General features: G+C 32.8%; 2 protein-coding genes across 6 annotated transcripts in view; both read left to right on the top strand.

The window, feature by feature from the left end:
• On the top strand, window positions 1-19,396 carry stmA (Protein EFR3 homolog stmA). 3 transcript variants are annotated; one of them, XR_013878766.1, is made up of 17 exons: window positions 1-158; window positions 492-644; window positions 1,198-1,412; window positions 1,615-1,681; window positions 2,089-2,210; window positions 2,423-2,713; window positions 3,056-3,310; window positions 3,534-3,638; window positions 12,729-12,820; window positions 13,327-13,386; window positions 13,825-13,963; window positions 14,122-14,222; window positions 14,379-14,503; window positions 14,690-15,089; window positions 15,403-15,507; window positions 15,657-16,354; window positions 18,944-19,396. XR_013878766.1 is itself a non-coding variant. In XM_080157734.1 (16 exons), the coding sequence occupies exons 1-16, from the start codon at window positions 92-94 to the stop codon at window positions 15,889-15,891; spliced, it is 2,532 nt and encodes an 843-aa protein (XP_080013860.1). In that variant the 5' UTR covers window positions 1-91; the 3' UTR covers window positions 15,892-16,560. The 3 variants fall into 3 exon arrangements, 1 of the variants encoding a protein (XP_080013860.1); XR_013878767.1 differs by having other exon boundaries at window positions 15,657-16,113; window positions 19,183-19,396; XM_080157734.1 differs by lacking the exon at window positions 18,944-19,396 and having other exon boundaries at window positions 15,657-16,560.
• Window positions 19,386-20,494, top strand: part of LOC145316917 (phosphatidylserine lipase ABHD16A) — an 8,828-nt gene continuing 7,719 nt past the window's right edge. For all 3 annotated transcript variants that reach the window (XM_080157737.1, XM_080157738.1, XM_080157739.1), the window contains exon 1: window positions 19,386-19,544. In XM_080157737.1, coding sequence (XP_080013863.1) covers window positions 19,386-19,544 — 159 coding nt within the window. The remainder of the gene's footprint in view (window positions 19,545-20,494) is intronic.

Raw genomic sequence — 20,494 nt, forward strand, 5'->3', positions numbered from 1 at the left:
ACATATAAATACTAAGCATACTTTACGATTTCAGATAGGGGCGTAAAACCCTTGTTCCTCCTAGTTTAGGTGTTGTGTGCCACGCATCAGGATGTCGTGTGGGTGCTGCTCCCCCCTGCGCCCAAGATACAAGCGTCTGGTAGATAATATCTTCCCAGGCAAGATAAATGTTTTGAGATGTATTAAATTAACTCGATCTGTCATGTTTTCTTTAATTAATCTTTATTTGCATCTAGGAGCTCAGTATCCTTAAATCATTCCAATAAATAGATTTAGAAATAGAATAGCCTAAAATCATCCTGAAAGCTATGTAAAGCTTTCCTATAATCAAGAACTCAATCGTTTTCCCGTTAAATTTTAATTGTCTAAAATAAGATTAGGTAAGGAGGCCCTTCAGTGGTGGGGCTCTTGTAAATTACATGGGTTAGTTTTTATTAAATAATCATAATATGCAAATGTTTTGCAATTCACCATAGCCAACTTTTTGTTAGATTATGCCGAGGATGGACTTAACAAGGGCAACATGGACAAGTTGTTGTACTACGCGGCCACTTCACCTGAGAAGCTTGACAGGATTGGGGACTACCTAGCCCAGAAAATTGAGAGATATCTCTACAGAAGCAAGTTTGGCTTTGTAGTCATAGGTTAGTAAAGCATTGAATAAATATTTATGAGGGAGGTGACAAGTTTATAACTAAAGTTTTTTATCAATATCACAATGTTTCACTCTTTGGCTCATAAGATTTGGGTACTTTTATCAAATCTTGATTGGTTGGTTCTAACTATGAGTGTAAAAACATTTCAAGTAATAACTTGAATCTACTCGATTAATCGATTATATAATACTAGCGGCTTCGCCCCTAGCCTCTAGGGGCTTTGCCCCAAGAGGTGAAAAAAAAAATATGGCGAAAATCGTAAAGGACCATGGAAATCTCCTTCAAAAAAAAAAAAAAAAAAAAAAAATTGGGGGGGGATTTTTTGGTTTTTGGGGGGGTTGGGGGTGTCCCACCCCCCAAGAAAATAGCTTAAAACCACCACAGGACCAATAGGTAGATACCCTGAAGAGTAGAATCCGATCGGTTCAGTGGTTACTGAGATCTTAAGGGACAGACGGACAGACAGACATCGTTCTACTTTGTATTATAGATATTGAATATTACATTGATGTCACGATCAAAGACTTTGATTTTATCTAAGGTGTTGATGCAATGGACCAGCTTTTGAAAGCTTGTCCATCTCAATGGCTGAACATGTATGTTGAGTTCTACCTGAAAATTGTCCAGAAACTGCTGGAGAATCCTAACTCAGAGATGCAGATTAGAGCAGCGGCTTCCTTCCTTAATTTTGCGGCCAAAGATGAAGATGTTCCCGCCTATCATAGGAGATATGATTTCTTTATTATCAAGTTCTCTCAGGAAAGTTATTATCATTCATTTCTAATTTTGGAGAGGTTTCTGGTTTACTTTGATAAGATTATCCAAATACTTTAATATTATTTTAAAAGGATAATTACTGTGTGTCTGGTTATAGTAAATTTGTCTTAAATCTAAATTTACTTTTGATGTGTTAAGTGTTATTACCTATATGATACATAATGATAATTAAAATACTTAACAGATGTGTGTCTCTGAAACTAATGATGCAGATATAACTACAAAAATTCGTGTCTCTGGACTCAAAGGTAACATTTTTATGTAAAAGAAATATGATACATTTTTTGACACTAAAAGCTATCAATGTCAGGATATTCTGAATCTAATCTAGAGTATAAGCCATAGTATAAGCCATTTCATGTAAAGTGACTGATTTACAATTAGTTTGAAAGTCTATGTCATTACCCCAAACACTTTAAAGCAATGAGCCTGAAATCGTTGCACTAATTGCCATTTTTATTATTGGATTTAACTCAAAACCGTAGACGTCCAGGGAGAGTAGTTGTTTAACCCCCTTTAAACTTTGAATCCCCACATTTTATTCCCTCAAAAATAAAAGAAATACCCCTTTAAAGCTTTGTAACCCCTCATTTTACCCCTTAATAACATCTGATGACGCTAAAATGCTAAAAATAATAAAATGATATTATAACAGGTATTGGTGGTGTTGTGAAGAAGACTGTGAATGATGACCTGAATGAAAATATTTGGAATCACAAGCATATGGATAACATTATTCCTTCTCTGCTATACAATATTCAAATCAGAGACTTTAAGGTAATTTGAGATTGAAATTTTGCTTTCTCTAAATATTTAAAGATCTAATCAAGACAGAATTTCAGTTCTTTGCCTTGGGAGAAAGACTCTTTTAAATAGATGTTTTTATTCTACAAATATACAGTCAACTTAAATTTTGTCCCATAATTTAGTTATGTTATTCCTTCAGTTAAAGTTACTATTTTATCATCTGCATTTACATCTGTTTTTAGGCTGGCCAGGGTCGAAGCCAAACCCCTGACCTCGGCACAATGACAGACCAGGAGTCCCAGTCTCCGCTCAAGATCGCCGAGGACACGTTGCGCAAGCTCATTGGCAACGCGTCCTTCACAACGGTGAGGCAGGTGCTAAAGCCCGTGCTGAACCACATGGACATCCACAAGAAGTGGGACCCACCAGACTTTGCCGAGCATGTGTTCCAGATTGTTGTGTTTAGTATTGCACAAAATGTGACCTATATTATTATTGAGATGCTTATGAATCATCTGGGCCAAAAGAATCAGGTGTGTATTAGTAATGTTGAAATGCTTCTAATAGACCCAAGCTAGCAATGGGTGCGTTGCTTCCTACAACCACAACCATCTTACTTATATTTTTAATGATTTATCAATATTAACATAATCTCAAGCACACTAATATTTAATCAATACCAAAGGGTGTTTATTTTCCAATCAAATACCTGGAAATTTTTCCCCTTCGCGTCTTTCGGGATATTTTCTTATTATGAATTTCTTGTTTTATTTTTTGGAAACCTATAAACCCTGTAATAACCATAATCCAGGTAATTATAATAAAAATAAACAAGTTTTTGTTGTCAATAATAATTTAATGGGTTTCTCCTTTAGGATACTCGAGTACGTTGTGGAATAGCGACCGTTCTATCGAAAATATTCAGCTCTGGCGCTATCGACAACAGCGTCGGGCCTAACGTGCTGGAGACCATCAACTCGTTGTTGACCCACCTGCGCTCCTCAGTTGAGAATATGTCGGCGACAGGGCGCAGGTGCGAGGCTGACCCCGACAGTATGAAGTACAATGAGGCTATTTTGAACGCTTTGGGTGAATATTGTAGCAGTCTGCCGAACTTCCAGATTATTGAGGTAAATTTTATCTAAATATACAGTAGGTATAGTTGGCTACGTTAACTAGAAAAAGGTTTCTGCTACGGGACCGATAAAACACGAGAACTTCAGAACTGCAAGGCACAAGACTTTAAATCTGCTAGTTTAATATAGTATAAGCATTAAGCTATTTATCAATTCTTTTCCTAGTTGTACATTTAAAATGTGGATTAAAAAATATTATAGTCTAATTCTTATCAAGGTGATGATTTTTGTGCTTGGTAAAGTGCCACCACGGTTGAACTACGAGACCATGGACTCCAAGGCCATTGACGTGGAGAGTGAGTTACAGCACACTATGCTTAAGGCAGGATTTGTGGATTACTGTTGTGCTTTGGTCAACAAAACAAACTACGAGTATTTTGACAATTCAGAGGAAAAAGATATTTGTACTTAAGTAGGTAGGTAGGTAACTAAGGAAATGTTAAGTGCATTCGCACAATTGCATTAACGTAACAGTAATTGCAATTCCTTCCAAAAAGTTTTAAAGTTGTTTCGCTTATAGCGCTTAAAACTTAGTAAACGTGCCTAAATGTGTATGTAGTTTGGCGTACACTAAATGTTAAAAAGCTTCGCTTAAAAAAAAAATAATCATCGTTGTTGTAAAGAAAAATATATATTTAAACTGTCAAATCACAAACAAAAGAATATAATATCACATACCTACTAAAATAACAAATATCTAAATAATTCAACAGTTAACAAAAACTCAATATGTTCAAAATAGAGAATAAAGTTTTGTAACTTTGGCCGTTGAACAAACTGGTAAACAGTGAAGAAATAAATGGCAATTAACTTAAATTCAATCACGATGATCAGTTTTCCCGCCGAAAACCATGCTTGCAGTGGCTTCCATGCTACAGTAAGGTTAACGACAGCAGAAGCAAGACTCGTGGTGGCTGGCCACAGGTATATCAGGTTCGATGCCAAAATCCATGCCTGCATGGTCAACCTCATGTCCCGCATGAGGCTCCAGATTGTGTTCATGCACCACCAGGCTGGCCACGAGCTCGTCACCAGGATCCGCTGTTCATTTCTGGCAGCTGTTGATTCATTATCGTTATCCGTGCTATCATCAACCATCATGTTTATAATCATATGGATTGTCAACTCATCAAGCACACAGATAAGCACAGCTGTTTTTGTATACCAGCTTAGGAATATGTTGACATCGTCTATAATTATGTACAGGTTCCAAGTCAATACGAGTATTCCCAAGGTCTGTAGGACGTTGATCAAAAATGCGCCAAGCTTATCACATGAATCAATCAAGATGTGTGATAACAAATAACACACTAACAATAATACTGAGCAACAAATAAGATTTGATTTACTGTCCTCTGGCAAATGGAATGTTTCTTGTGTGGCCTGAATTTCACTTTCACAGCATTTACATTCGTGAAACAAGTTTGTCACGAGTTGGTGGTATTCAAACATTTTGTTCACACCTCTGCTGTTCAACTAAAACTGATTGATTATTGAATCTTCCCAAACTTTTTGTATTGTCTCAACTTTATGCTAGGTTCCAGAGACATTCACACACAAAAAATCACACATTAGTATTGGTCTAAAATTGACTTAATTCTAACTGTGACAATTTCGTGTTTATATGAACTCATTTTAAAACCTCATCTTGTCTTGAAACCCCACCTTTTTTTACCTTACAACCCTTCCAAAATCAAATGGTATACAGTCGATCGGGCGGTCAAACGCGTACCTTACATAATTTACTTGTTCCCACCCTTTTTTCTCATCAACAAGGGGGGGGGGGGGGAAGTTTTGCCACTTTAGCGTAAACAGTGTGCTGTCGACTAGGTATTGATTTTAGATTATAGGTTATTTAGGATAAAAGTTTACTTTTGGGTATTAGTTCACGTATATTTAATCATTTTTTGAATAGGTCTCCAGGTTCAGGTGCTGCAGGCTGGAAGGTCGTTTCTGGACACGTAAAAAAATTAAAATTTTTTTGTTTGAAGAGTTAGAGAGCAACTTATAAAACAAAATATGCTTCTTTTTGAATGTTATTAACATATCTGCAGAAAAAATTAAATTCGGCCTCCAGGTTCAGGTGCTGCAGGCCTCCAGGTACACTCTGGACAGGTAAAAATTAAAAAAATTTATTTGAAGAGTTAGAGGTACACTTATTAAACCAAATATGCATCTTTTTGAATGTTATTACCATATTAGAAGAAAAAATGACAATCGGCCTCCAGGTTCAGGTGCTGCAGGCCTCCAGGTACACTCTGGACAGTAAGTGCAGTCAATAATTTTTTTTGGGTGGAAAATGGTTGCAGCTACTTTAAAAAAGGTAGTTAAATAATAATTAGTTTATGAAAAAGTAATTTTATGGTAAAAGGTCCATCTAAATCACATTTGTAGTTCAAAAATTTTCTTAGAGTAAAATTTTCATTTCGAATAAGACATTATTATATTTATAATATACGCAGCATTTATAACAACTTTAAAATCATCGTTACGTGACAACCAGTGGACGGAATTTAGATTGGTCAACGGATTTGAATTTATTACGACCAGGACTATTTTTTTGCCACCTTGGCCGACTAAATCGGCTAAGGAATAACCGGCTACGGTATTTTTAAATTTTACTTCTATTTTATGCAATTATTATCATGTCTACAACTTTAAAAACATCATTACGCGACAACCAGTGGACGGATTTTAGATTGGTCAACGGATTTGAATTTATTACGACCAGGACTATTTTTTTGCCACCTTGGCCGACTAAATCGGCCAAGGAATAACCGGCTACGGTATTTTTAAACTTTACTTCTATTTTATGCAATTATTATCATGTCTACAACTTTAAAATCACCATTACGCGACAACCAGTGGACGAATTTTAGATTGGTCAACGGATTTGAATTTATTACGACCAGGACTATTTTTTTGCTACCTTGGCCGACTAAATCGGCCAAGGAATAACCGGCTACGGTATTTTTAAATTTTACTTCTATTTTATGCAATTATTATCATGTCTACAACTTTAAAAACATCGTTACGCGACAACCAGTGGACGGATTTTAGATTGGTCAACGGATTTGAATTTATTCTGACCAGGACTATTTTTTTGCCACCTTAGACGACTAAATAGGCTGAGGAATAGCCGAATACGATATTTTTAAACTTAACATGAAGAAAATTTGGGCCGATTATGTTAATCGGCCGAATCCGGCCGAAGTCGGCCGATTTCCGGCCAGCCGATAACAAAAACAGCTTGCTAATACTGTTCCAATTTGGTTACACTTTTAAGGGAAGGTTTATAAATGTCTTAGGGTTGGTTTTAGGCTTTGTTCCTGACCTCCATCAGACTCCCCAATAGGATAAGGATCAAACAACTAATATTCTAATATTTTAGCTTCTAAAATCCTTATTTCTGAACCGATTTTTAAAAAATAAAGGTCTAGCAGCACAGTTATGGTACCTGGAAAACGATTAAAGCAATCATTATATGTGTGGATTGAACCATAACAAAGATATTAAAAACCGCATGAAGATTTAGGGTTGGCAGAGTTATAAAATTAACAAAAAAAATTTAGCTCAAGGATATAAACTTTTCAGATAATTGGCAATTAAAATCCTTATTTGTATCATTAAAGGTAATAGCTGCACTATCATTCCAAATGTTATAGCCATTTTAGAGAATATTGACTGCACTTACTGGACAGGTAAAAATTAAGTTTTCTTATTTGAAGAGTTAGAGGTACACTTATTTAACCAAATATGCATCTTTATGGATGTTATAATCATATTTGCAGAAAAATTTAAAATCGGCCTCCAGGTTCAGGTGCTGCAGGCCTCCAGGTACACTCTGGACAGGTAAAAATTAAAATTTCTTATTTGAAGAATTAGATGTACACTTATAAAACAAAATATGCATCTTTTTGGATGTTATAACCATATTTGCAGAAAAATTTAAAATCGGCCTCCAGGTTCAGGTGCTGCAGGCCTCCAGGTACACTCTGGACAGGTAAAAATTAAAATTTCTTATTTGAAGAGTTAGATGTACACTTCTAAAACAAAATATGCATCTTTTTGGATGTTATTACCATATTTGAAGAAAAAATGACAATCGGCCTCCAGGTTTAGGTGCTGCAGGCCTCCAGGTACACTCTGGACAGGTAAAAATTAAAATTTCTTATTTGAAGAGTTAGAGGTACACTTATAAAACAAAATATGCATCTTTTTGGATGTTATTACCATATTTGAAGGTAAATTGACAATTGGCCTCCAGGTTCAGGTGCTGCAGGCCTCCAGGTACATTCTGGACAGGTAAAAATTTTTAAAAAATTATTTAAAGAGTTAGAGGTAAACTTATAAAACCAAATATGCGTATTTTTGGATGTTATTATCATATTTGAAGGTAAATTGATATTCGGCCTCCAGATCCATTCTAGACAGGTAAAAATTAAAAAAAATTATTTAAAGGGTTACAGGTACACTTATAAAACCAAATAGGCATCTTTTCAGATGTTATTATCATATTTACAGAAAAAATTCAAATTGGACTCTAGTTTCAGGTGCTGCATGCCTCCAGGTACACTCTGGACAGGTAAAAATTAAAATTTCTTATTTGAAGAGTTAGAGGTACACTTATTAATCCAAATATGCGTGTTTTTGGATGTTATTATCATATTTGAAGATAAATTGACAATCAGCCTCCAGGTTCAGGTACTGGAGGCCTCCATGACGAAAGTTATGTGAATATTATTTAGGATAACATTGCAAATTTTATGCTCTAATTTTTTACATAAAGTTTCTTTTCTATTTCTACATAGTATACCTTCCTTTTAAATAAAAGATTACACATTTGATTTACCTGTCCAGCAGGCTCATGGAGGCCGCCTACAGCCTGTCTGGAGCCTTAAATGCTATATTATACTAAATTATTATAATTTAGCCATTTTCTTTTTAGAAACCATTCCTATAAATTCAAAAATAACTATTTAGGATTTTTTAACTGGCTACCAACAACCAGCAGTCAACAGGATCCAGGTAAGGTGTCCAAATCAAAAAGTATTAAAAAATATTTTAACTGCCTGTCCAGAGTTGACCTGGAGGCTGATTGTCAATTTATCTTCAAATATGATAATAACATCCAAAAACACGCATATTTGGATTAATAAGTGTACCTCTAACTCTTCAAATAAGAAATTTTAATTTTTACCTGTCCAGAGTGTACCTGGAGGCATGCAGCACCTGAAACTAGAGTCCAATTTGAATTTTTTCTGTAAATATGATAATAACAGAACCTGTACCTGTAACCCTTTAAATAAATTTTTTTAATTTTTACCTGTCTAGAATGGATCTGGAGGCCTGCAGCACCTGTACCTGGAGGCCGAATGTCAATTTACCTTCAAATATGATAATAACATCCAAAAATACGCATATTTGGTTTAATAAGTTTACCTCTAACTCTTTAAATATTTTTAAAAAAATTTTTACCTGTCTAGAATGTACCTGGAGGCCTGCAGCACCTGAACCTGGAGGCCGATTGTCAAATTACCTTCAAATATGGTAATAACATCCAAAAAGATGCATATTTTGTTTTATAAGTGTACCTCTAACTCTTCAAATAAGAAATTTTAATTTTTACCTGTCCAGAGTGTACCTGGAGGCCTGCAGCACCCGAACCTGGAGGCCGATTGTCATTTTTTCTTCAAATATGATAATAACATCCAAAAAGATGCATATTTTGTTTTATAAGTGTACATCTAACTCTTCAAATAAGAAATTTTAATTTTTACCTGTCCAGAGTGTACCTGGAGGCCTGCAGCACCTCAACCTGAAGGCCGATTTTAAATTTTTCTGCAAATATGGTAATAACATCCAAAAAGATGCATATTTTGTTTTTATAAGTGTACCTCTAACTCTTCAAATAAGAAATTTTAATTTCTACCTGTCCAGAGTGTACCTGGAGGCCTGCAGCACCTGAACCTGGAGGCCGATTGTCATTTTTTCTTCAAAAATGGTAATAACACCTAAAAAGATGCATATTTGGTTAAATAAGTGTACATCAAACTCTTCAAATAAGAAATTTTAATTTTTACCTGTCCAGAGTGTACCTGTAGGCCTGCATCACCTGAACCTGGAGGCCGATTGTCATTTTTTCCTCAAATATGGTAATAACATCCAAAAAGATGCATATTTGGTTAAATAAGTGTACCTCTAACTCTTCAAATAAATGTTTTTAATTTTTACCTGTCCAGAGTGGACCTGGAGGCCTGCAGCACCTGAACCTGGAGGCCGAATTTAATTTTTCTGCGGATATGTTAATAACATTCAAAAAGAAGCATATTTTGTTTTATAAGTTGCTCTCTAACTCTTCAAACAAAAAAAATTTTAATTTTTTTACCTGTCCAGAAACGACCTTCCAGCCTGCAGCACCTGAACCTGGAGACCTATTCAAAAAAATGATTAAATATACGTGAACTAATACCCAAAAGTAAACTTTTATCCTAAATAACCTATAATCTAAAATCAATACCTAGTCGAAAGCACACTGTTTACACGAAAGTGGCAAAACTTCCCCCCCCCCCCTTAATACTTAATAAAAACTGAAACATGGAAAAAACGCCTATCTCAGAAAACGCCTATCTCAAAAAACGCCTATCTCAGAAAACGCCTATCTCAAAAAACGCCCATCTCAGAAAACGCCCATCTCAGAAAACGCCTATCTCAAAAAACGCCTTTTTCATAAAATGCCTACTACAGTTTTAAAAAATAAAGCCTAAATTATAACTAGTATTCAACAGAATAATAAAATACCTGTCATTCATGATCTACACTGTTAAAAATAATTTTTTTTTTTAGCATCAGATAATACTATATATTCTTCACATTAATGTATAATATCAATCCGTACGTTATAGGAAAAAAACCTTATTACAATACAAGGAAGATTCCAATACTGTATTGAGCAATACTTAGTGTTCTATGGAGTAACATGTAGTACTAAATAATGTATTTGTCTGTATAGTATTATCCAATACGCTCTTTGGAATAATATTCAATACAGTAGAAGTAAGTTTTTAATACTCTCCTTTGCAATTTTTGATATCCTCTATCATAATTTTTGATACCCTGTAGGGTATGAAACTGTTTTACTTTGGATGAAAGATCAGTTTATAATATATTATTATTATATGTACATATACATTTTGTTATATCAACAAACATACCAAGCAGAGCAATAAAACATTAATTTAAATGTAAATTTAGTAAAAAAAATGACTTTAAAGATGTTTAGGACTAAACATGATCCTTAAAAATAAAAACTATGGTCAGTCATAATTACAAAAAACAAAACTATAAATATGAGCATAAATAGTAACATTTCATCTTTGTCTAAAACGACCAAGCATAAACACTTCCATGAGAGGTATGCACCAATGATGTCTGTTTCAATTATTCTTTACAGTACGGATTCGTACCCTAGAACGTATGAATAGTTACTATTTTAATAAACCATTCTCTTGCATATTGTCTGATACGCTACAGCATATGAAATAGTACTAAATTAAAAAACATTTCTACAGCGTATTTTCCAGTACACTAGAGTCTATCAAATAGTACTTTTTTAATAAACATTTCTGTACCGTATTTTCCAGTATTCTAGAGCGTATCAATCGATACTAAAAAAATGTATGGGTTCTGTATAGTAATAATTATTGTGTTATATAGTATTACATAGTGTTATATATTAATTATATAGTTGTAGCGTACTTACGGTTCCAATACTCTCCAGAGTATCAATTGATACTAAATAAAAAAATTATTTTTAACAGTGTATTATTTAAAACACAAATAAACAGTTATCAAATCAACCAGTCAATAAAGATAGATAAAATGGTAAACTTAAGAGTAGCTGCTATTTTAAGAGAATAGAGAAGGTTTAAATAAATGGAAAATGAGGGATTGGAGAAAATTATTTGAGGGAGAACTCATTAGAGGAAAGGGTTTAATTATTGAAGCTTATTCAAAAGTACATCATTTATGAATCTAATAAAACTAAGAAGGAATATAAGGAAAATATATTAAAATACCCTCACCCTATTTTTCCCCCAAAATTCATCATTTATGGAAAGTAAGATTTAACAAAATGTTAAATTGCTTATAATTTATGATAATTATTTTAAGCTATTTTTTTATTTTGAGGAACAGCTATGTAATTATAATTTAATTAAAATTTATAATAATTATTCTAAACAAATTTTTTATGTTGAGGAACATAAAATTCTGATAATTTTAAAGCATATCATACTCAATAAATATTTTGTATATTATTTGTGTATGTTAATTATATAACATGAATCAAAAATTTATTTTAAGCATAATAAAAACTAGAACAAAATTACCAGGCTTAGTCATATTTACAACATTTCAACCTGATATTCTCTTAATTCAAGATATTAGGTCAAATGATAACATAATAAATAAGAATTATGTTTTATAGAGCTAATAGTTGTTCATCTTTTTGTAAAAACTGAAAAGTAAACTGGGTTGTTTGCAGTAGATATATGTAGTAAAGAAACTTAAAACATGAATTAACTATGTAAAAGTTTTTGTTATTCAATTGTGATCAATTTTCAAACAGCAAACCTTTAGTATGTTGTTGCTCAAAATGCTTAAAAAAAAAAAAGTGCCTAAGGAATGTACAAGAGTGATATTATACTTCAGGGATAGATATTTTAATAAGAAGATTTATAATGTACATATTGTACAATATTCACAATACCTTAGACTGACATGTTTCACTACAAGACAATTTTTAAAAATGTAGTAGGCATTTTATGAAAAAGGCGTTTTTTGAGAAAGGCGTTTTCTGAGATAGGCGTTTTTTGAGATAGGCGTTTTCTGAGATGGGCGTTTTTTAAGATAGGCGTTTTCTGAGATAGGCGTTTTTTGAGTATAGCCGGATAACTATGTTTTTAAGTAGCTCAGCAATAACTAGAAACACTAATTTCAACAAAATTTAAAAAGGTAAACTTTTGACCTTTATTTTGACATTTTCCCTAGGGTATCCCTTAAATTTTTAATAATTTTTGTCATACAAGAAAGATACTTTATTTTAAAGTAAGATATATTAGTATTGCAAAGAATGGATAAGTTGTAAGTAAAGTAGCTGAGCTTCTGAAAGGGGAAGTATTGGTGATGATTGTACTCAAGAAACATACAAGGGAAAACAGGATGACAAATATTCTTGAAATGTTTCATGATGAATGAATTACCTTCTTAATTATAAAATGATAAAAAATTTTAAAAATATGAATTTAATAAGCAAATCTAACATTAAAAGCATTATATTTCTAAAGTAGAAGATTAATATTAGAAATATAATATGATTTATGTAATCAAAAAGTAATCCATTAAAAACCAGGCGTTGTTAACTGTTGGAGAAAAATACACTCCTATCCAGTTTACCACAACGTTCCCACCACAATTCTTGGGACATCTAGTCAATCTTCTTAGGTAAGTCTATGGTATTAGTTAAGTGGTTGCGCTATAATCTGTCATACAATCACTAATTTAGGTAACATTTTAAATAGTGTTTCCGTGAACAGATTTATATGAAATGATTAATTTAAGATATATCAATGTTTTAAAACACTGCGATCAGAAAATGGTTTTTAAAATATTGTGCAATGAGATAAAAAACAATTAGGTATAAAAAGGAATTTATATGTTAAGGGTAAGAAAACACAAAAAGCTTTCACAATATTTTATTGCTTTTATGTTCTGATATTTGAAGATTAGAAGACTTTTTGAACATTTTATTATTGTATGGTAATACCTGTACATTTTAGGCAGCTTATACTAACATGAAATTAATTCGAAAAAAGTCACGAAACATATACGTGATTTTCAGCTGCTGTTGGGGGGCAACACATAGTAAAATTGACGACCTTTTGATCTGCCCCCAAATATTATTTTAGATTTAATTCGCTTGTTGGCTATAACCTATTCCTGTATTTTAGATCACCAGAGCCAGATGTAAGAATGCTTGTACTCAAAATTATCCACACGCTCGTAGACAGGTTAGTAGCTTGGATAGGCCAATAGTAAATGATATTATGAAAGATCTAAATTCGGCTTTCTTAAGATTTAGGTATTGTTAAGACATAAATTACGCATTTTTTTGTGTTCCTTATATGGACCACAAAAGAACTTTTTGGAAAAATTATTGATTATGTAAAGTTTTAAAAGTCCGCAGAGATAGCACCATGTAGGAATAGGACCCTGCAATAATGGAGACCTCACCTGGGCTTTAATTATATTTCTTTTTAAATCAAAGCAAATGTGGGAAGCCTTTTGTAGTCCAATAAAAGGTTGAAGTGAAAGAACCAATTGATACTCTGTTCCATCGATACGTTCACAAAGCATCAGACTTGATAATTCAGTTCTTTAAAATCCTTTTGTTCATCCATTTCCATTATTTCAATGTTTCCATGATAAAAGTTTTCTAAATTGTTTAGAAAAGGAAACTTGGAGCGTCTGACACGGCCAACCGTGGAGCCAGGAACTGATTTGGTCGTTCAGAAACCAAACTTCAACAAACAGGACAACATCTTCTTTATCAAGTATGGAGAAAGGCTCTATGGAGAATTGTTTAAGGTAACCTTCATGTTTTTTTCCGTTTCGAGCTTCTAGTAAGGCTCGTTTGAGAAACAAATCCAAATGATTTCATCTAAGAAACTTATTTACAACCAGTTATTAATTCCACTTTTTAGAGTACATTTTTCATCTTTAAATAACTTATATAATTTGTTTAGGTATTGAAAGAGGAATCCAACTTTGCTGAATTTTACGAGAATATTTACATAACCTGTGCTTTGCTTCTACTAGAATGTAACAGTGATGAAAATATTGCTTTTCAGGAATGCATACTTTGACAATTTATTTGCTGCAGACGGACACATTTAGCATTTGTATAATTTGGAAACTATAATTTTTCATCAATTATAGTAAGCATTGTTTATGTTAAAATCAATTCAACTTCTAGAAAACCTCTAAATATGCATTACTTTGATCAGTTGGACTTTATCCGTGACGTACAGGATTTAGCCGCCAGCAGTAGCTCTCATAACCTGAGACTCAGCCTGGCAAACAGGATTGCTCTACATGGACTCTGTATATGTCTTCTTGCTATGCTAGGTAAGTCATGAATCTGTTTAAAAAACTTAAAACTTAACTTAATGGCATTTGGTCTATCAACACTCATTGAAAAATCAACAAAGTTATATATTTTAATGGGACAAGGTATTTTCTGCTCGTTATCTTACTCACCTGAGATGGACTCACAATGATGTAAACTTATGTCGTAACAAACTTTTTGTTTAGGTTTTGTTGTGAAAAGTGTTGACCTCATGGAGTACAAGGACCGTCTAGTCAGTGTCCGTCGCAGCCTGGCACCCCACCTCTTACCTCCTCTGGACGATGACTATTCCCCAGATCTGGAGCCAAATCTGGACCTTGACAAGATTCTTATTGACCTTGAGGTGGCCAAAACTGCTCTGCGCAAGGAGGGCCGTTTTGTGGACAAGATTGGCGGACCCGGCCATGGCAGTGGTTTGTCCAGCCACAGAAACTCGCGTCAAAACTCACCGCGGCATTCGCCGCGCAACTCAGGGATGGAGTGGCATGGTGTGGGTGATCCAGCTCAACGAAGACCGAGTAGCGTGTCTCTGAATTCTGTGAGCCTGGAGTTGGATAGTGGAGCCTCCAGTCCTGGTATTTTCAGGTATAGATGTTATTTTAAGTTAAGTTTCATGCATAACCAGATAAATTTAATTTTAGCATAACTTAAAACTACATGTTATGAAGATAGGTATATATTTTAATTAGATATTAAAAAAAGTATTGTTCTTAAAGCAATAAAAAATATGCAGATTATGAAGATAGGTATATATTTTAATTAGATATTATAAAAGTATTGTTCTTAAAGCAATAAAAAATATGCAGATCACTAACACTTAATATAATCATTTTGAGAAATTCATTCTTCAATACCATAATTTTATCTTTAAAAAAAACCCATATAATTATATGTTTAGGAAACCACCGAGCACTGAGGTGTCCTTCTGGGCTATGAAAAAGGCCTTGCAGGAGCCAACCATCAAGGACAAGGAAGAGGAGGAGCGACAGAAGAGAGCAATCAGGCAGGACTATCAAAAATTCATTTTAAATTTATAGAACTCTAATACCAAGGTTTTACAAATAATATGGATTTTGTCTCAGGGCCCTTCATTACCCTTAACAATGAATATAATTGTCATAGAGTTTTTGAATTATTGATATAATTTACCAGGGAAAAATATCTGAATGCAAGCTTCAAAGAGCTGTGTGACCTAACCTCCTCCATGAAGCCGGAGAGCAACCTTCACAGCTGTCTCAACGACCTGTTCAACAAGCAGCTGTACACCGCCGAGGCTATGACGGCGGGGGCCACCAGCGGTGTAACGGCTACTGATACCGTTGACATTAACACAAAGAAGTTTAGCAATGAATTTGAAGAATATTTCCCCGAGCTTTTTATGTACTAGAAATAATTCTTTTAAACATACCTAACTCATTTACTTGTTAAGAAATTAGATAGATAGATAGTTTTTAATTGCATTTAATTTTATACTTGTGTTTTGATTAAAGTAAAGAAAGCTTAGTTTAATGTTTGTTGTTAAAAAGATTTTAGTATTATAATTGTCAGATAGATTTTAATTATTCAAATTTGATTTTTTATTGTTATGAACAAGTATCTTATTCTTTAGGTACCTACTCATTTTATTTGCTGTGTTTTTTAAAGGTTTTGGTGAAATGTTTTACTTTATATGGCTGAAGCATTTAAGTAATTCAATACTTAGAAATGAATTGTCAATAAATCTCGATTGTATTTTAAGCATTAAAACCAAACTGTTTTATTTTGATTTATATACCTAGCACTTTATTTGGTAATGCACAGTAATATTTTAGGTGAAGGATTTTATTTTATGATTGTATTTGTTGAATATGGTGAACCTGAAATATCTTGAAGCAATAATTTTAGACATCAACTTTTGAAAAAGTATTATTAGAATTGTAAAATGCATCCCCCTATAAGGCTTGTAAAAAAATCTCCTAAAATATTTTTAAAAATGATCTAGGTATTTTTTTTAATTGAAAAAACATGAAACTTTAAGTTGAAGATAATTAAAATTGAAGTAAAAACTATAAAATAAGAGGCTTATATATATGGTGCATTATTTGCCAAATGTACCACTTTTCTGCACTACCTCTCCGATTTTGTTAATACTCTATATTTTGGTCCGTTGGGTAATTCAAGGATGCTGGATGGCCAAAAAAAAGTTTCAGAGTCCCTGGATGTCTAGATATCTAGCTATCTATGAAGGTAGGTAACAAAAATTTAAAAAACACCCATTTTTTCACAATTTTAAAAATTAATTTTTTCATCAATCTTACATCCAACCTATACATTTTATACACCAAAATGATCGTTTATTCATGTAAAAAGCGCACATAATGCTATTTTGGCCAAAACTCTAATTTTACAGGGTGTCCAACAAAAAGTGTATTTTGGATATCTAGCGTAATACCCAAAATACCTGTCCGAAAAAATCATTTTTTTTGGCTTAAATCCTGTGTTTTATCTGTGGGCATATGTGGTATATAACGGTTCGGAGGACCCGGGACTATAAGGTTGTCAAATTTCATTTTGGAACACCCTGTAAATGTGATTTTTGTGTCTGTAGAGCTAAAACTTGGTCCAAATTGGCTATTTTTTTCAAAGTACTCTAATATGTGTCTTAGTATGTTTGGCCATAGTGTTTTCTGACCAGATCAATATTTTCCTATTTTTTGGACACCCTGTATTTTCAAAAAGAGAGAAATTTTTTTTTTTTTTTTTTTTAAATTTTTTTTCTATTTTTAAGTTACTTAAAACTGTCATATAGATACAGATTTTGACTAATAACAATAATATTTGCCTATTTTACAAATTTTTACACTTTTGGGACACCCTGTGCATGTTTTTGAAAAATGATGGTTTTTGCCCATTTTTGGGAGGAAGGAGTCGTTTTAAGGCCATAGACTATTTCTTCATTTTTGTAGAACTTTTCAAGATACATCATTTGTTATTTATTCAAAAAGCGCAAAAACCGAACCGTTTTGCCGTTATTCACTGCCAAAGGCGGAATTTTTTACGTTTTTTGCCGTTCCCGAGGATTTAATGCGCATTTTAGGTAGGAAGACGTTGATTTTTCAAGATTACTCTGAAATACTTTTATTTTGGAAATTTAATTTTCTAAAATTCATATGAAGTCAAATTTTTTGTGCAGCTAACCATTTTTCGTTGAGATGGATTTCAATTGTTAAAACAAGAAAATGAAGTGTATATAATATAAATAATTGCTATAACATAAGTAATAAAAGAAACATAAACCATGTGCATTTGAAATTCCTTTTGACAAAAATCGGTTGGATATACAAAAATTTTTACTTCACATGAAATTTAGTAAAATAAAATGCCTAAATAAAAGTATTTCACAGTTATCTTGAAAAGTCAACGTCTTCCTACCTAAAATGCGCATTAAATCCTCAGGAACGGCAAAAAACGTAAAAATTCCGCCCTTGGCAGTGAATAACGGCAAAACGGTTCGGTTTTTGCGCTTTTTGCATAAATAACAAATGATGTATCTTGAAAAGTTCTACAAAAATGAAGAAATAGTCTATGGCCTTAAAACGACTCCTTCCTCCCAAAAATGGGCAAAAACCATCATTTTTCAAAAACATGCACAGGGTGTCCCAAAAGTGTAAAAATTTGTAAAATAGGCAAATATTATTGTTATTAGTCAAAATCTGTATCTATATGACAGTTTTAAGTAACTTAAAAATAGAAAAAAAATTTAAAAAAAAAAAAAAAAAAATTTTCTCTCTTTTTGAAAATACAGGGTGTCCAAAAAATAGGAAAATATTGATCTGGTCAGAAAACACTATGGCCAAACATACTAAGACACATATTAGAGTACTTTGAAAAAAATAGCCAATTTGGACCAAGTTTTAGCTCTACAGACACAAAAATCACATTTACAGGGTGTTCCAAAATGAAATTTGACAACCTTATAGTCCCGGGTCCTCCGAACCGTTATATACCACATATGCCCACAGATAAAACACAGGATTTAAGCCAGAAAAAATGATTTTTTTCGGACAGGTATTTTGGGTATTACGCTAGATATCCAAAATATACTTTTTGTTGGACACCCTGTAAAATTAGAGTTTTGGCCAAAATAGCATTATGTGCGCTTTTTACATGAATAAACGATCATTTTGGTGTATAAAATGTATAGGTTGGATGTAAGATTGATGAAAAAATTAATTTTTAAAATTGTGAAAAAATGGGTGTTTTTTAAATTTTTTTTACCTACCTTCATAGATAGCTAGATATCTAGACATCCAGGGACTCTGAAACTTTTTTTTGGCCATCCAGCATCCTTGAATTACCCAACGGACCAAAATATAGAGTATTAACAAAATCGGAGAGGTAGTGCAGAAAAGTGGTACATTTGGCAAATAATGCACCATATCTATATCAAGATTTTTAAGAGTTATACAATTTTAAAGAACTTTAATTGATATGAATCTAGACGAAACCAATTTATTTATATATATTTTTAGAGTAATACTTATTATTTAAACTGCACTCTAAAAAATCTGTTTTTTGTTAAAACTTTAGTTTTGTAGGTATATTCCTTTTAGAAAACATTCTGCTTAATAACTTTAAGTATATTTTATAGTAAGTATAACCTAAAGCTTCAGAACAAATTGAAAAATATTTTTTAAAGTGTAGTCATAATTGGGCCAAACTTCTAGTCATGTGATTTTAACATAAGAGTCATTTAACTAAGGCATTATTGCTGCTTATTTATTTTTAGTAAGAGATGCTTATAAATACGTATTGTATTAAAAGCTTTAATAAATCCAAATTTATAAATAACCTTATCATACCATATTGTTATATTGCTTAGCCGAGAACTAAATAGCAATTATGTTTCAGAATAATCTGATCACAATTACCAGTGAAACGGACATAGATTTAGTGGAGGAAGGTGGCGAGTTCGAGATGGGGTTGGCCAAGCTTTACCATTACCTGTTGGGACCCAAGCTTTATAGCTTCTATGCAACTGTTCAGTCAAATGCTGTTAAGGTAAGGTGTTTTCTCCAATTACCTCAGAGAAAAGGTGCAAAGTCTTCGTCATAAATCTTGTAGTTATCTTTTCTTAAGTTATCTAAGTTTTCTTTAGTTATCTAAGTATATAGCTGTCCCTTTGATTGCACGATGTTTTTTTTAAATCGTTTGTTATTGTTAAACAAGATGAAAACCATGTATATTTGGAAATGCGTATTAAGTAAGTTATGGAGTAACTACGCAACCTTTATCTGTCATTTCTAGGCATTGTGACATACTGAAATATTGTAAACATAATTTAAAACCTCCATCCTAAATCTGGAAAGATGGACAACATGATAGTATAGATTAAAACACAGAACCAAGCTGCATCTTATTTTATTAACATAGATATGACATAAACATAAACATAGTATAAGCATCATAATAAAATAAGCTGCGGATAACTGGAGAGCAGGATAGTTGATGAGCAGGCAAACAGTCCTGTAATAAACATAAGTTTAATAGTTATAACTGTTTTTTTCGCCAAGGTGTTCCTGCTTAATATTTTAATTGTCACGCAATAGAATAGAAAAGAGTATAGAAATATAACAAGGATGACAACATCCATAAAAGCGAAGCACTGAAACGGTAGGACAAACGGACATTAACACTTGTATAGTGTTAGAACTTAATTATCATAATATAAATTCATAAGAGTCAAAGCAAAATTGTAAGTAAATTTGTTGTAAAACTGCTTGATACAGGATAATTTTTATGGACATACTTACATTTTTAGGACTTGATTATAGAGTTGCTTCGCTTATTACATTATACTTTGTTGTCCCAGGAATCAATATACCAAAAATCAGATCAATCCGATGATTTGATCACATAAAAATCGATAGAACAATTTTAACATGCCTAAATTAACGGAAAAAGCTATCCGTTACGGACGTACGGACGGACCGACCCTAATTTAGAAAAGC

Source organism: Acartia tonsa, chromosome 4 (genome assembly GCF_053477335.1).
Source record: "Acartia tonsa isolate MP-2025a chromosome 4, ASM5347733v1, whole genome shotgun sequence".
NCBI lineage: Eukaryota > Metazoa > Arthropoda > Copepoda > Calanoida > Acartiidae > Acartia > Acartia tonsa.

Excerpts from the sequence above, each read along its gene's own strand:
- stmA (XM_080157734.1), top strand. The coding sequence starts at position 92 with ATGTCGTGTGGGTGCTGCTCCCCCCTGCGCCCAAGATACAAGCGTCTG. Across the intron at positions 2,714-3,055 it reads ATCTGGGCCAAAAGAATCAG|GATACTCGAGTACGTTGTGG; the intron begins GTGTGTATTAGT and ends TTTCTCCTTTAG. Across the intron at positions 13,387-13,824 it reads ATCCACACGCTCGTAGACAG|AAAAGGAAACTTGGAGCGTC; the intron begins GTTAGTAGCTTG and ends TAAATTGTTTAG.